This window comes from Micromys minutus (assembly GCF_963924665.1).
Source record: "Micromys minutus genome assembly, chromosome: 10".
In the NCBI taxonomy this organism is placed as follows: domain Eukaryota; kingdom Metazoa; phylum Chordata; class Mammalia; order Rodentia; family Muridae; genus Micromys; species Micromys minutus.
The window spans coordinates 30,135,686-30,148,201 of NC_137979.1; the positions used below are offsets into that span (position 1 = coordinate 30,135,686).

General features: G+C 35.1%; 1 protein-coding gene across 1 annotated transcript in view; it reads left to right on the top strand.

Annotated features, from left to right (window-relative positions):
* NF1 (neurofibromin 1) overlaps positions 1-12,516 on the top strand; it is a 234,514-nt gene that overhangs the window by 64,909 nt on the left and 157,089 nt on the right. The window contains exons 9-13 of the mRNA XM_080923198.1: positions 1,251-1,424; positions 1,834-1,956; positions 2,594-2,668; positions 4,365-4,394; positions 7,815-7,946. Of these exons, the coding sequence (XP_080779324.1) occupies positions 1,251-1,424; positions 1,834-1,956; positions 2,594-2,668; positions 4,365-4,394; positions 7,815-7,946 (534 nt within the window). The remainder of the gene's footprint in view (positions 1-1,250; positions 1,425-1,833; positions 1,957-2,593; positions 2,669-4,364; positions 4,395-7,814; positions 7,947-12,516) is intronic.

The following is a 12,516-nucleotide window of genomic DNA, read 5'->3' on the forward strand; positions in this document are numbered from 1 at the left end:
TCAGGGTTTAAGATCACTTGTTGCTCTTGCAGAGTACCTAGGTGTATGTTCCAGTTCCCTTATGGGGTCATTTAAAGCTGTCTATAACTCAGGTTCTAGACTCATGGTACACATAAGATAAGCAGGCACACACACATGCACATAACTAAAATAAATCTTTCAACAAGATAGACATTTTGGCTTTTTATTGTTTATTTTTCAATAAAAATGTGTATGTGCTCTGTGTGTGTGTATATATGTGTTTGTGTGTGTGTGTGTGTGTGTGTGTGTTTGTGTTTGTGTATTCCCACAGAGTTTACAAGCAGTTCTGAGCCACTCAATGAAACTGCATTCTGGTTTTCTAGAGGAGTAGCAGCAAGTGCTCTTAACCACTGAACCATTTACTTCTTGTGTTGGTGCTGCTTTAAAAAAGAAAAAAAACTTACGAAGACAAAGGCCTGGCATACTTAGAGATTATCAACACATCTAGTTGGTTCAGTCTGTCGTCTTTCTTTGGTTGGTCAGGTCTGATTTCCTAGTGATCTTTATAAGCTCTCTATAACCATTTGACCCCATCCTGAACAGTTCAGAACACTTCACAGAAGCAGTGCATAGGTGATTGGACAACATCAATGGGCATCATCATCATAAGAGAGGTCTTCAGATTCATTTGAATTCTGCGTGGACTGCCTTTTTATTAGCTGTCATGTCTATTAAGATCCTGGTGCTGCCTCCATTTTTGTCTAGGACTGTGTAGGGTCCTGAGCTCATAAGGAACATCTTGTTTACAGCTGGCTTCATCTATGGCTTGTGGCAAAGATGAAAATTAAAAATGCATTTTTTAAAAAAAATTTATTTCTAGAACTGAAATTAAGAGCAACAATACCCTTGGGTATATTGCTTAGAAGGCTGGAGGTTAAATATACCCGAGTGGAAAAGAATAAAACAATTTGACTTATACCACAATCAAGGCAGGCTAATGATTAGGCTTCAAAGGTAACATCAAAAGGAAAGATATATTTAACTAATACTTAGTTCAAATGTATAGTACAGAATGCTTCTTTTATCCCTATAGTAAGTCAGTAGAGAAAGTAGAGAAAAGTTTGTTTTTTTTTTTTTAACTTGAGAAAGATTTAGTATGATATGACAGCCAAATACAAGCCATTTGTGGTTGTAGTTGGGTGTTAGAGGTGGCTTATTCACTACTTTGTTAGATATATCTATCCTAGTACAAACTAGATGTGTTGTCTTCCTATATTTAAATTCTGTAGAAGCTGTTTCTGGACAGTTTGCGAAAAGCACTTGCTGGCCATGGAGGAAGCAGACAGCTGACTGAAAGTGCTGCCATTGCTTGTGTCAAGTTGTGCAAAGCAAGTACTTACATCAACTGGGAAGATAACTCTGTCATTTTCCTACTGGTTCAGTCCATGGTGGTTGATCTTAAGGTAATATGTTGTTCTTTCCTGTCTATAGCTGGACTTTAAAGAAATTAAGCGGATAATCTTCTTGTATAAATATGCTAAAGATAATTGCTAACTCTAAATTTTGAGTTAACTTTGATGATATGTTCGAAGGACCTGCTTTTGTTGTTTCTGTGTTCATTAGACTGAGGACAGGAAGACTGATAACACATTCTGTTTTACACATATATATGCTTGGGTCTTAATGTAGATTTGGCTTGAGAAGACTCATGTATCGTATTGTAAGTCTTAGATGATATCAACAGACTATAGTAACCAGTATTTTGTGCTTTTTCTGGCAACTAAAGTTTACTATAATTGATGTTATATACCTTGTTAAATAAATACTTCATGACTGTTTAAAGGCCATTGTTTTTTATTGGGATTTTTATAGAACCTGCTTTTTAATCCAAGTAAACCATTCTCTAGAGGCAGTCAGCCTGCAGATGTGGACCTCATGATTGACTGTCTTGTCTCTTGCTTTCGGATAAGCCCTCACAACAACCAACACTTTAAGGTAAGATAATTGTTTTATATAACTGTGTTTATTGATACGGTTGGTTATCTTTATAAAATGCAGAAACTATAAAAACGAATAGGTATATGCTTTTATTAGTATTTCTTTTCTTTCTTTCTTTTTTTTTTTAAGATTTATTTATTTATTATATAAGTATACACCAGAAGAGAGCATTAGATTTCATTACAGATGGTTGTGAGCCACCATGTGGTTGCTGGGATTTGAATTCAGGACCTCTGCTTTTAACCACTGAGCCATCTCTCCAGCCCCAGTATTTCTTTTTTTAAAAAACGATTTGTTTTTGTTTTATGCATCTGGATGTTTTACCTGCATTTATATCTGTGCACCATGGATGTGCTTGGGGCTGACTGAGGCCAGAAGAAGGCATTGTGTCCCCTCAAACTGTAGTTCCAGACAGCTGTGAGCTGTTTTGTGTGAGTGCTGGGAACATGACCTACATCCTCTTCAAGAGCAGTCAGTGGTCTTAACCCCTGAGCTATCTTTCTAGCCTTTTACTAACACTTCTTAATGCTAATTCTTGATGCTAATTTCAAGACTGTAAATTTATTTTATTGGAAGTAACTTACTTTTTGCTATTCTTTTCTCTCTTTTGTGTTAATGAACATTTTCTTGGCAGATCTGTCTGGCTCAGAATTCGCCTTCTACATTTCACTATGTGTTGGTAAACTCGCTCCACCGCATCATCACCAATGTAAGTCTGAAAGCTGTTACTGTTGACTAAAAGGTTAAGTTTTCTGTTTTGGGTTATACGTTTTTTTCCTTTTTAAGAAAGATTCTAGTTTTATCAAATGTTCTGAACTTAGACCTTTATATAAAACAGAGCTTCTCTAAGGTGATTATACCAGCATTGGATGTCTGGCTGCAGTTTGTATGTTCAGTCTCGGCCTGAGGCCTTTATTGAGAGGGATGGAATTAATAGAGTCCTTTGGAAGGAGTAACCCTATGAAGTTTCATTTTAAAGCTCACAATCTGTTGAGAACAATGCTGCTAAAATATAATTTGGTGCTTTTATAACAAAGCAGTTGACAGATCCTGACTTAACTATCTTTTTGTTTAAGTTCAAAGGAAGAAGCATTATAGCGTAGCCTAGTTATGGCACATTTAAAATGGTGAAACTTTATTTGATTTTACCTTTAATCCCCCTTAATGAGAATAAAACACTGACATACTTTAAAAGGCATATTCACAAGAGACAAAAACATATCAAGGAGAATCGCTGAATCCATTAGAGGCATTTGTGCTGTGCATGAACTAAATGGAGAGCCGGTGGAGAAGCAGTGCTGGGGTGGTAGAGACTGAGACTCTGCTCCTTTGGGGAACAGTTGGATTTGAATGTTCTCTGACTTGATTTTTTTTAGTTCTGCTTTTACACATTGACACATATATTACATTTATGAGTAACTTGCTCACCTTTTTTTCTCCCTTAAAGTCTTTGATTATTAATACCTTGGAATATTTATTTTACTTATAATTAAGTTCCATTTTATGACTTGTGAATTAACATCCATTTTTTTATTTACCTTGAAATTATTGAACTAAACCTAGTTTTTTTTTTTTTTTTTTTTTTTTTTTTAAAGATTTGTTTATTTACTTAATGTATATGAGTACACTGTTTCAGACACACCAGAAGAGGGCATCAGATCCCATTACAGATGGTTGTGAGCCACCATGTGGTTGCTGGGATTTGAACTCAAGACCTCTGGAAGAGCAGTCAGTACTCTCAACTGCTGAGCCATCTCTCCAGCCCTGATTACTTTTTTAAAAAGGTATTTTTGCAGGGGAAAATAACTGCTGATCAAGTTATTTAGTGATACATTAATTTTGCTTTGAGGACCACTGGTAGCATTTTGAGATGCTAGGTCTCTGTTTTAGCCTGGCCTTGCAGGACATTTATTGTTCATGAAATGGCAACCATGCTATATCTCCTGCATTATGAACAGCTAAATGCTTGGGGGAATAATACAGCCCTCATTCGAATATCACTGATAGAGGTATTAGTTACACTAAATCCACTGAGTTCCAACGAGGATAGTATTATGAATTTGAGTGTAGATAAAATACGTTTATATAAAAAAGCTGTACATTTGCCAGTGTAATGACTCAGGCCATTGCCTCATTGACTCAGAACATTGACTCATGCCAAGGTTTAGTTTTAAATTTAAAAAATAACAATAAAGATGATTTTTCTATCCCATTAGTTTATATGTAATTCAAAAATACTAGTTGCCCCCAACCCTTTATTCAGAATATTGGAAGTATTTCACTTATTAATTGAATAATTTTATATAAATGGTTAAAATTTAATAAATCCAAGTTTATAGTCTTTGAATGTTTTGTGATTAGTTACTTTAATTATGAAATATTTTTGTCTGTAATTGAATACATAGAGTACTTTCAAGCATGGACTTGGCACTGCTGTAAGTGGCTAAGCTGTTCCTTTCTGGGTTTCAAGCATGCCTGGAGTGTTAGTTCCTGCATGCCTCAACTTGCCTGGTGAAAGCGTGTGCACTCCTTTCTAAGGAGTGCTGCATGCATGAAGGCAGAGAGTGTCGCATCCGGGGACATTTGTGTCTAGAAAGCGCTCATACTGACTAGTCTTTAAATGCATCAGCATCTGTTGAGTGGAATAGCTTGGAAACAACTCAAATAATGCCGATGTGTCTTTTTGTTTGTTTGTTTCTTGAGACAAGGTCTCACCATGTAGTCTGAAATTATGTAGTCCAGGCAGGCCTTAAACTGTGCCTCCTGAGTAGTGGGGTTAAAGGACTGAGCTAATGTACCCAGCCTCCAAAGTGACTTTCAGGTCATTCTTAGGTTATACCTCATCCTTAGAGATTGCTTGGTAAATTGTTTATTTATTAGAGTCCACACTACCCAGACTTGAGGCTAACAAATACTGACTTTAAAGTACTTTTAATTGTTAAAGACTATAACAGTAAGTATGCAAATTTATGCTATTGAGTATTATAGAGTTTTATTGGAAATTTTTAGTAGGAAACTTTATTTTCAAGTAATATGAATTCTTTCCTAGATTCATGGAGTCTAGATCTCAAATATATTTGTATATATTTTCTTTTTAAATTATTTGGTTCTGTATACCTCCTAAACTCTCCTTTTTCATGTCTGTTAAGCCAGTTCACAGCTTTTAAAAATTATGTTCCCCTAAAAGATAAATGTTGTAATTTTTTGTGGGTTTATGTAGAATGAGAAACTATGTTTGGAGATTGATATTGCTTCTGTGAGAGGTCCTCATACACAATTTATAAGTATGGTGCTTAGATTTAAAACATTCCAAATCTTTTAGAAATTTTTAAAGTCTATTCACTATTTGAATTTTGATTCAGTGGAAGTTTCCTAGTAGTTTTTTCTAAAATGATATTTGTACTGTCACTTTTTGAAAATGATGTGCACCAAGAAAGAAACTATAATTTTAAGATCAATGTTACATCTGTATCATCTGTATAGGCTTTTTAAATGTTACATTAGATGTGCAGCTAGGAAATTTAAAAAATACAGATGGAAGTCAAAATGTTACAGGTAGGATAGAAGTTCATTGCAGATTTTTTCCTTGTAGCAGTTTGTCATAGTTTGCTTTTTAATAGTTTATATATTGAAGGCAATTTCTGCCAAGAGGTGGTTATGAAAATATTTCCAGGTACTTTGGAAATTATTTAAATAACCATTTGAGGAATGTACATAATTCACTTATATTACTATTAAGGGAAAATATCTATTTTATTGACTAGTTTCAGAATGTACATACTTAGTAACTTCATATGTAATAAAAGAAAAATTTGTTTTCTTTTATTAACTCAAGGACATCTAATTTTTAATGCCTATTTTATTTGAAAATATATCCTTTATTTTGAAATAAATGAATTAATTTCTTATAGAAATAGAAAATTATAAAAATAAAATTTAACTATGAAAGTTAATATATAGTGCATACATATTAGTGTGGTATAGTTTTATAGTTATTAAAAATGATTACATAGTAAGCTGGTTGCAGTGGCTTATGCTTGTAATTCTAGCATCTAAGAGGCTGAGGCAGGAGAGGTTGTTACAGGTTCTAGACCAGTTTGGACAACATAGTGAATTCCAGAAAGAACCTGTGTCAAAAAACAAACCGATGTAAACTACAACCAAAACTGAAAATATCAACTCCTACTCCCTTTGTACAAGATATTAAAGGAGATGTTTATCTATTCAATTTATTGATTTCTGCCAAGATTCTATGCAATGTATAGGAAGAAGTTAAGATTCAGTGCACTCTTTATTTTAAATCATTCATCATTTGTCACTTGAAGGTGATTAACAAAGCAGAAATCTGGTTATAATGATTGACTTGGGCAAATCAGTCCCTTAAATCTGAGAAATGTGTTATATACTAGGTGGTTAGTATTGTCAAGTTAATATTCTGAAGATGAGCCTTTGAAGTTCTTCATGCCTTAAATTCCCTTGTGTCAGGATTAAAGGTGTACACTACTATGCCTGCCTTAGTTTTTTATTTAGGTTTTCTGTAAAGAGAGTTCGTAACTCAAAATACTGTGAGCTTTGAGAGACTCAAATGTTAAGACCAGCTTGATTTTAAATAAAGAATAAACTATGAGTAGTAGGAAGCTGTTAATTACCTATATTTACTATATGAATGTGTTGTTGTGTCAGATTTTTAACTAAAGAATTAGAAATTGAAAATTTATGGGTTGGTGAGATGGCTCAGTGGTTAAGAGCACTGACTGTTCTTCCAGAGGTCCTGAGTTCAATTACCAGCAACCTGTGTTCACAACCATCTGTAATGAGATCAGATGCCCCCTTCTGGTGTGTCTGGACAGCTACAGTGTAGTCATATACATAAAACAAATAAATCTTTAAAGAAAAGAAAATTTATAGTTAAAGCGTATTGTTTTCATGTATAATCTATTTAAGTAGTGAATGCTTATCCAGTCATTTTTCTATAAACTGATAAACTAGTGATTTTTCACAATTACTAGTTTTCAAACATTTAAATTTGAATATATTAATCAAATTTATTTAAAGTAAAAGTCATTAAAGATACACTTTAAAACAAGCTTTATAAATGAACTAGATAGGTTAGATGAATATAGGAAAATATCTATATAAAATAATTATTTAATAGACCCTAAAATGAGTCTGGGGAATGTAGCTCAGTGATAGAGCACTTGCTTACCATACACAGGTCCCAGGGTCCTGACTTTAATCTCTAGCACTGAAAAAGCAAAGCTGCTTAGCTCGGACCAGCTGTCTTTGTTCTGGTGACCATTTAGTCTTCCATGTGTTGTGTCATCTGCTTGTCAACTTAAAAGATTAGTGGTATACTAATGGCTTTGTTTCATTTACTAATTTCATGTTGTTAATTACTGTTGTTTGTAAGCATTGGACTAATGGTTTTACATAGTCTTTCAACATTGTGTTGAACCACTAATCTCATGGGAAGCTGTGATGATAGCATTTTTACCTGGTGAAATATATATATATAATGTGTGCATGTGTTTCTGAAATGTGTTAATACTGAACTTTTCTAAAAGATAAAAATTGGCTGAAGAATTTTGCAAATACCTTGTTTTTAAATTTAGAATAGTTGAGAAAGGACAGCCTCATTTGCACATACTCAGTATTATATTCTAACATACCATGTGTCTGGTTAGTGTTTGACTTAAAGATATCATTTGAACACTTTGAAAATCATATTGTATGTTTGCATGGTCTTAGAAAGTTTCCCAGAAAAGTATAAAAGCGGTTAAAAAAAAAGTATACTGTGGTAAAAGAATGCACAGCTCATGTGATTTTGTACTCTGTGTTCTCTAATTTTTCTTTAGTCTGCGTTGGATTGGTGGCCTAAGATTGATGCTGTATATTGTCACTCAGTTGAACTTCGAAATATGTTTGGTGAAACACTTCATAAAGCAGTTCAAGGCTGTGGAGCGCACCCAGCTCTGCGGATGGCACCAGTAAGAAAACATGAGTTTTGAATTCCACCCATGTACTGCATTTCCAGTGTCTTCTCAGTCCTGCTGATTAGCGTGCTGGGCCCTTCCTTTCCCAGAAATGCTGTATTATGGTGCCATTGCTGCCCAGTCAACAGTATTTGTTTTTCACTACTTCTGTTAGTTGAACTTCATTTTCTTAAAGTTTTCCAGAAAACGTAAATGTCTTAATGAATGTCACCTTTTTTTTTTTTTTTTTTTTTTTTTTTTTTTTTTGGTGGTGGTGATGGTGGTAGTGGTGGTGTGTGTGTTCTTTTTAATTGAATATTCTCTGTATTTACATTTCACATGTTATCCCCTTTCCCCCTTTCTTGTGTTTTCAGTTTACCCTTTTCTTACTCTTTTGTTTTGTTTCTTACTTTCAGACCCTGGGTTAGAGCGAGTGTCCTGATGCTGAATGGTATACAGAAAATTAGAAATAGAGTAAAACAGCTGTTACTTAAGGGGTTTATGTTTTAGCAAATATGTTCATTTAGCCAAATTGGAGCAAAACTTGATAGGAGCTTGACATTGATGTTTATTTAAACTTAACAAAGGCTTACTTGGAAATTGTGTTCCAAGAGATTGGTTAATATAGAATGTAAATTCATAGAGAGTGAGTTTCTATAGCTTATGGCAGGATTGTGCCCATGATTTCTTTACTTGTATGTAGGAAGAGCATTTACTCTTGACATTGATTGGTGGGGCTTATCTTCTACTATTTTCTGTTCTTACTGGCTGCTGTGCTTACATGGTCAGATGCTAACCACTCACTGTTTTGCATGGCAGTGGCCTCTATGGCTGTAAGTATACACGGCCCATTGTAACTACTTCAGAAAAGCTCTTAAGTTCTTTGGTTTTTCTGAGTATAGTTACCATTATAGTCATATCATGCCATTTCAAGTGAAAATGTAGCATATCTTCATCTGCTGGTTCTATCTAATAAATTATCCGTTTTACATTTATATTTGAGCAGGTTCCTCTCCAGCATGCTTATCTCTTCAAGATCCTAAGAACAGTGTATAAAATATACAAAATACTTTGCTTTATACAGTTAAGTTCACTCCTGTCTAGTTGTCAGTAGCAGTTTCTGAGGATTAAAAAAAATATACCACATGTTCAGATGAGAAAGTTTTCTATATAGGATGCTATCCTATTTTTATTCTAAAATATTTATTTTGGGCTAAAAGTAATACTTGAGGGGCTGGAGAGATGGCTCAGCGGTTAAGAGCACTGGCTGCTCTTCCATAGGTTCTGGGTTCAATTATCAGCAACCACGTGGTGGCTCACAACCATCTATAATGGGATTTGATGCCCTCTTCTGATGTGTCTGAAGACAACTACAGTGTACTCACATACATAAAATAAATAAATCTTAAAAGAAATAGTAGCTAAAGGGCATGTCATTGATTTTTTTTTTTTCCTTCAGCATTGGGGATCAATCCCAGGTTTCCCATAAATGCCTAATATATACTGTATTTTATCCCCTGCCCCGATGGTATTTTATTGAATAAAATTTAATATACCAGCTTACTTTAGTTTACTTTTTGTGATGGCATGTGCACAATATCTTTAATGTAAAAAACTTGATACAGGTATATATGTTAGTGGTAACATATAGTAGCTTCGTAAATATTTCTTAACTAGACATTTTTTTTTTTAGGTTTTAGTAATTCTTTGAATCCCCCCCTCCAGTTTTTTTTTTTTTTTTTTTTGCATTAGGAGGGCATAACAGTCAAACCCAGGGGGGCTTTACTATGCCCACCTGCACCACCGATCTGTCACTCTAACCCCAGCTTCCTATGTGCTGGGGGACAGCTCAGTGGTAAAGTGCTTACCTCTTATGCTGATAGGAGTATAATAGGAATTGGTGGAAACCCATTTGCTTCCTGTTTTATATTCAGCCCAACACCTCTGCCACTTAATTTTTATGCATGAGTGCTGAAATGAAACAAACCTCATTTATTCTTTTGGACAGCCACAGATTTGATTGGTGGTCTGACATACTTACATTTTGAATTTCTTAGATTTGGTGGTTAGTTGATACTAGGTGGCCTTACATTGTGCTGTGATCACTCTTTTCTTTTTTTTTAAAAAAAGATTTATTTAATGTATATGAGCATCCTGTCTCTGATACACCAGAAGAGGGTATCAGATCCCATTATAGATGGTTATGAACCACTATGTGGTTGCTGGGGATTGAATTCATGATCTCTGGAAGAACAGACAGTGCTCTTAATCACTGAGCCATCTCTCCAGCCCTGATCACTATTTTCTTAAAGCTGTAGCTAGAGAGGATTTCTTGTGGCTCAATGACATGATACAAATTTTGTTTTATTTCTGTTTTTATTTATTATTATTTTTGGAAGTATCAGTATACATTTAGTTTTCAGAATCACTTTTCAGCTTTTTTCCTCCCTTTGGGATACAGGTTGTGTAACTTTGACTGACCTTGAACTCACTGTCTCTCTGCTTCCATCTTCTCAGTGTTCTAGAAGATTCATTTTTATTATTTTTAATTATATCAGTATATATATGGGTATGTGCACATAAAAATGGATGTGGAGGCCAGAGGCATTAGATTTCCCCTGGAGCTGGAGTTATAGGTGATTGTAAGCCGTCTGATTGTAAGAGTTCTGGTAACTGAGCTGGCCTTCTGGTAAAGCAGTATACTCTCTTAAACACTGAGCCATCTCTCTAGTCCTTTAAAGCTCTGTATATTTGTATATGTAGTATAATAAATGTATGTGTAATGGCTGTAGGAAAGCTTTCTGGTTAGTATTTTCATCATAGAAAATGGCAAATTAATGTGACCCAATTGTATAGAGTAAGAAAGTTTTAGAGTTTCAGGAATCTTTAAGGTAAACACTATTCTTGTTAATGTCTGAATAGACCACGGATATGTGTGGTGCTAATGCTTGTTTCTTGTTTATATTACTTGAAATGATTTTTGTAGCTCTTAGGAATTCAGCTAAGTCTTTACTTTGCTGTAGACATAGCAGTTCAGGAGTTCTGTCTAACTGAACATGATGGACATATACCTTTAAACTAAGGTCTTGGGTGGCATAAACAGGCAAATCTCTGTGAGTGTGAGGCCAGTCAGGACTACACAGCAAGATTGGTTGGTTGATTGATTGACTACCTACCTGTCTGTCTGTCTGTCTGTCTGTCTATCTATCTATCTATCTATCTATCTATCTATCTATCTATCTATCTATCTATATTTTTTGAGACAAGGTTTTTCTGGAATTTACTCTGTAAACTAGGCTGGCCTTGTACTTAGACATCTGCCTGCTTTTGTCTCCCTAGTGCTGGGATTGAAAGCGGCATTGACTGCCTCATAGTAAAATCTTTCCCAAAAAAATGTTCTATGAAAAGGTAAACTAATTTTGTGTTTCAATGTAGTATTGATTTTCTAATAAATAAGTTCTGGGCATAAGGTTGCAGCTGGTTTCAAGGGTTAATGTTTCAGAGTGAAAGACACTTACCTAGCCTTTATATTTTAATATACTTTAAGCAGCACAATAGCTAAGCTACTGCCTAAACTTCATGATGTTAGAATCCACCTCCCACTGATATTTCCAGTTACTACTTACTAATTTCTATGTTCCATCTTGACTGCTCTTAACTTCAATTAGTCAGCCATCTGGGCCACATTTCTTGACCCAGAGCCCAGGGTGTTCTTGCTTTTCTACCCTATGGCAGCCTCTGTGTCTCTCCTCTCTCCATACTCTCCCACTATTGGCTGTTGGCATCTTTATTTACCAATCGGAATTAAGTGGGAGCCAGGTTTCCAGAAACCACATGTAGACCCCCTCCTTCAAACTGTTTTGGAGGACCCAATGAGCTTTTGAGTAAAAGCAACTACATTTCAAAGCTTGACAACTGCTTGACATTTTGGAGCTAAGTTACTTGGTAGAAAGTAGTAGTTACTTGAGGACTGGAGAGATAGATGGCTCAGCAGTTAGGAACACTTGTTGCTTTTAGAGAAGACCTGAGTTTGGTACCCAGCTCAGACAAGGTGTCTCATAAAAATTCTTATCTCTACTTCCAGGGGATCTGACATCCCCTTCTAACCTTTTTTAGCACCAGCATCTATGTGGTACACACTCATGCATACAAGCAGGCAAACCACACATATGCCAAAAATAAAACAAACAAACAAACAAACAAATAAAGCTTAAAAAACTAATTACTTGGATATTTTTCCAATACGATAAAATATGTTGTCATTGAAGCCATCCCAGTTTCTCTTTCTGACTCTTACAGAGTACCTTTGAAGATGGCTTGGATTAAAACCTAGTTTCCTAAGAGTTGTTACTATGTATAGCTTGTGTTGGATTGTATTTTATTGTTTTAACTCTTTGAAAGTGTTTGTTTGATTTGTTTTGATAAGTAGGCAAACTAAGACCAGAAGTGGTTAAAGAATTGAAATGTCACATGGCTAGCAGAGTTAGGTCTGAGGTTGTTCTGACACCTGCCTAGTGTCTGCTCAGTTCCTCAGCTGTCTCTGCAATAGCAAGTAATCTGGCCGGATGGTGAGCTTGGTGCATGG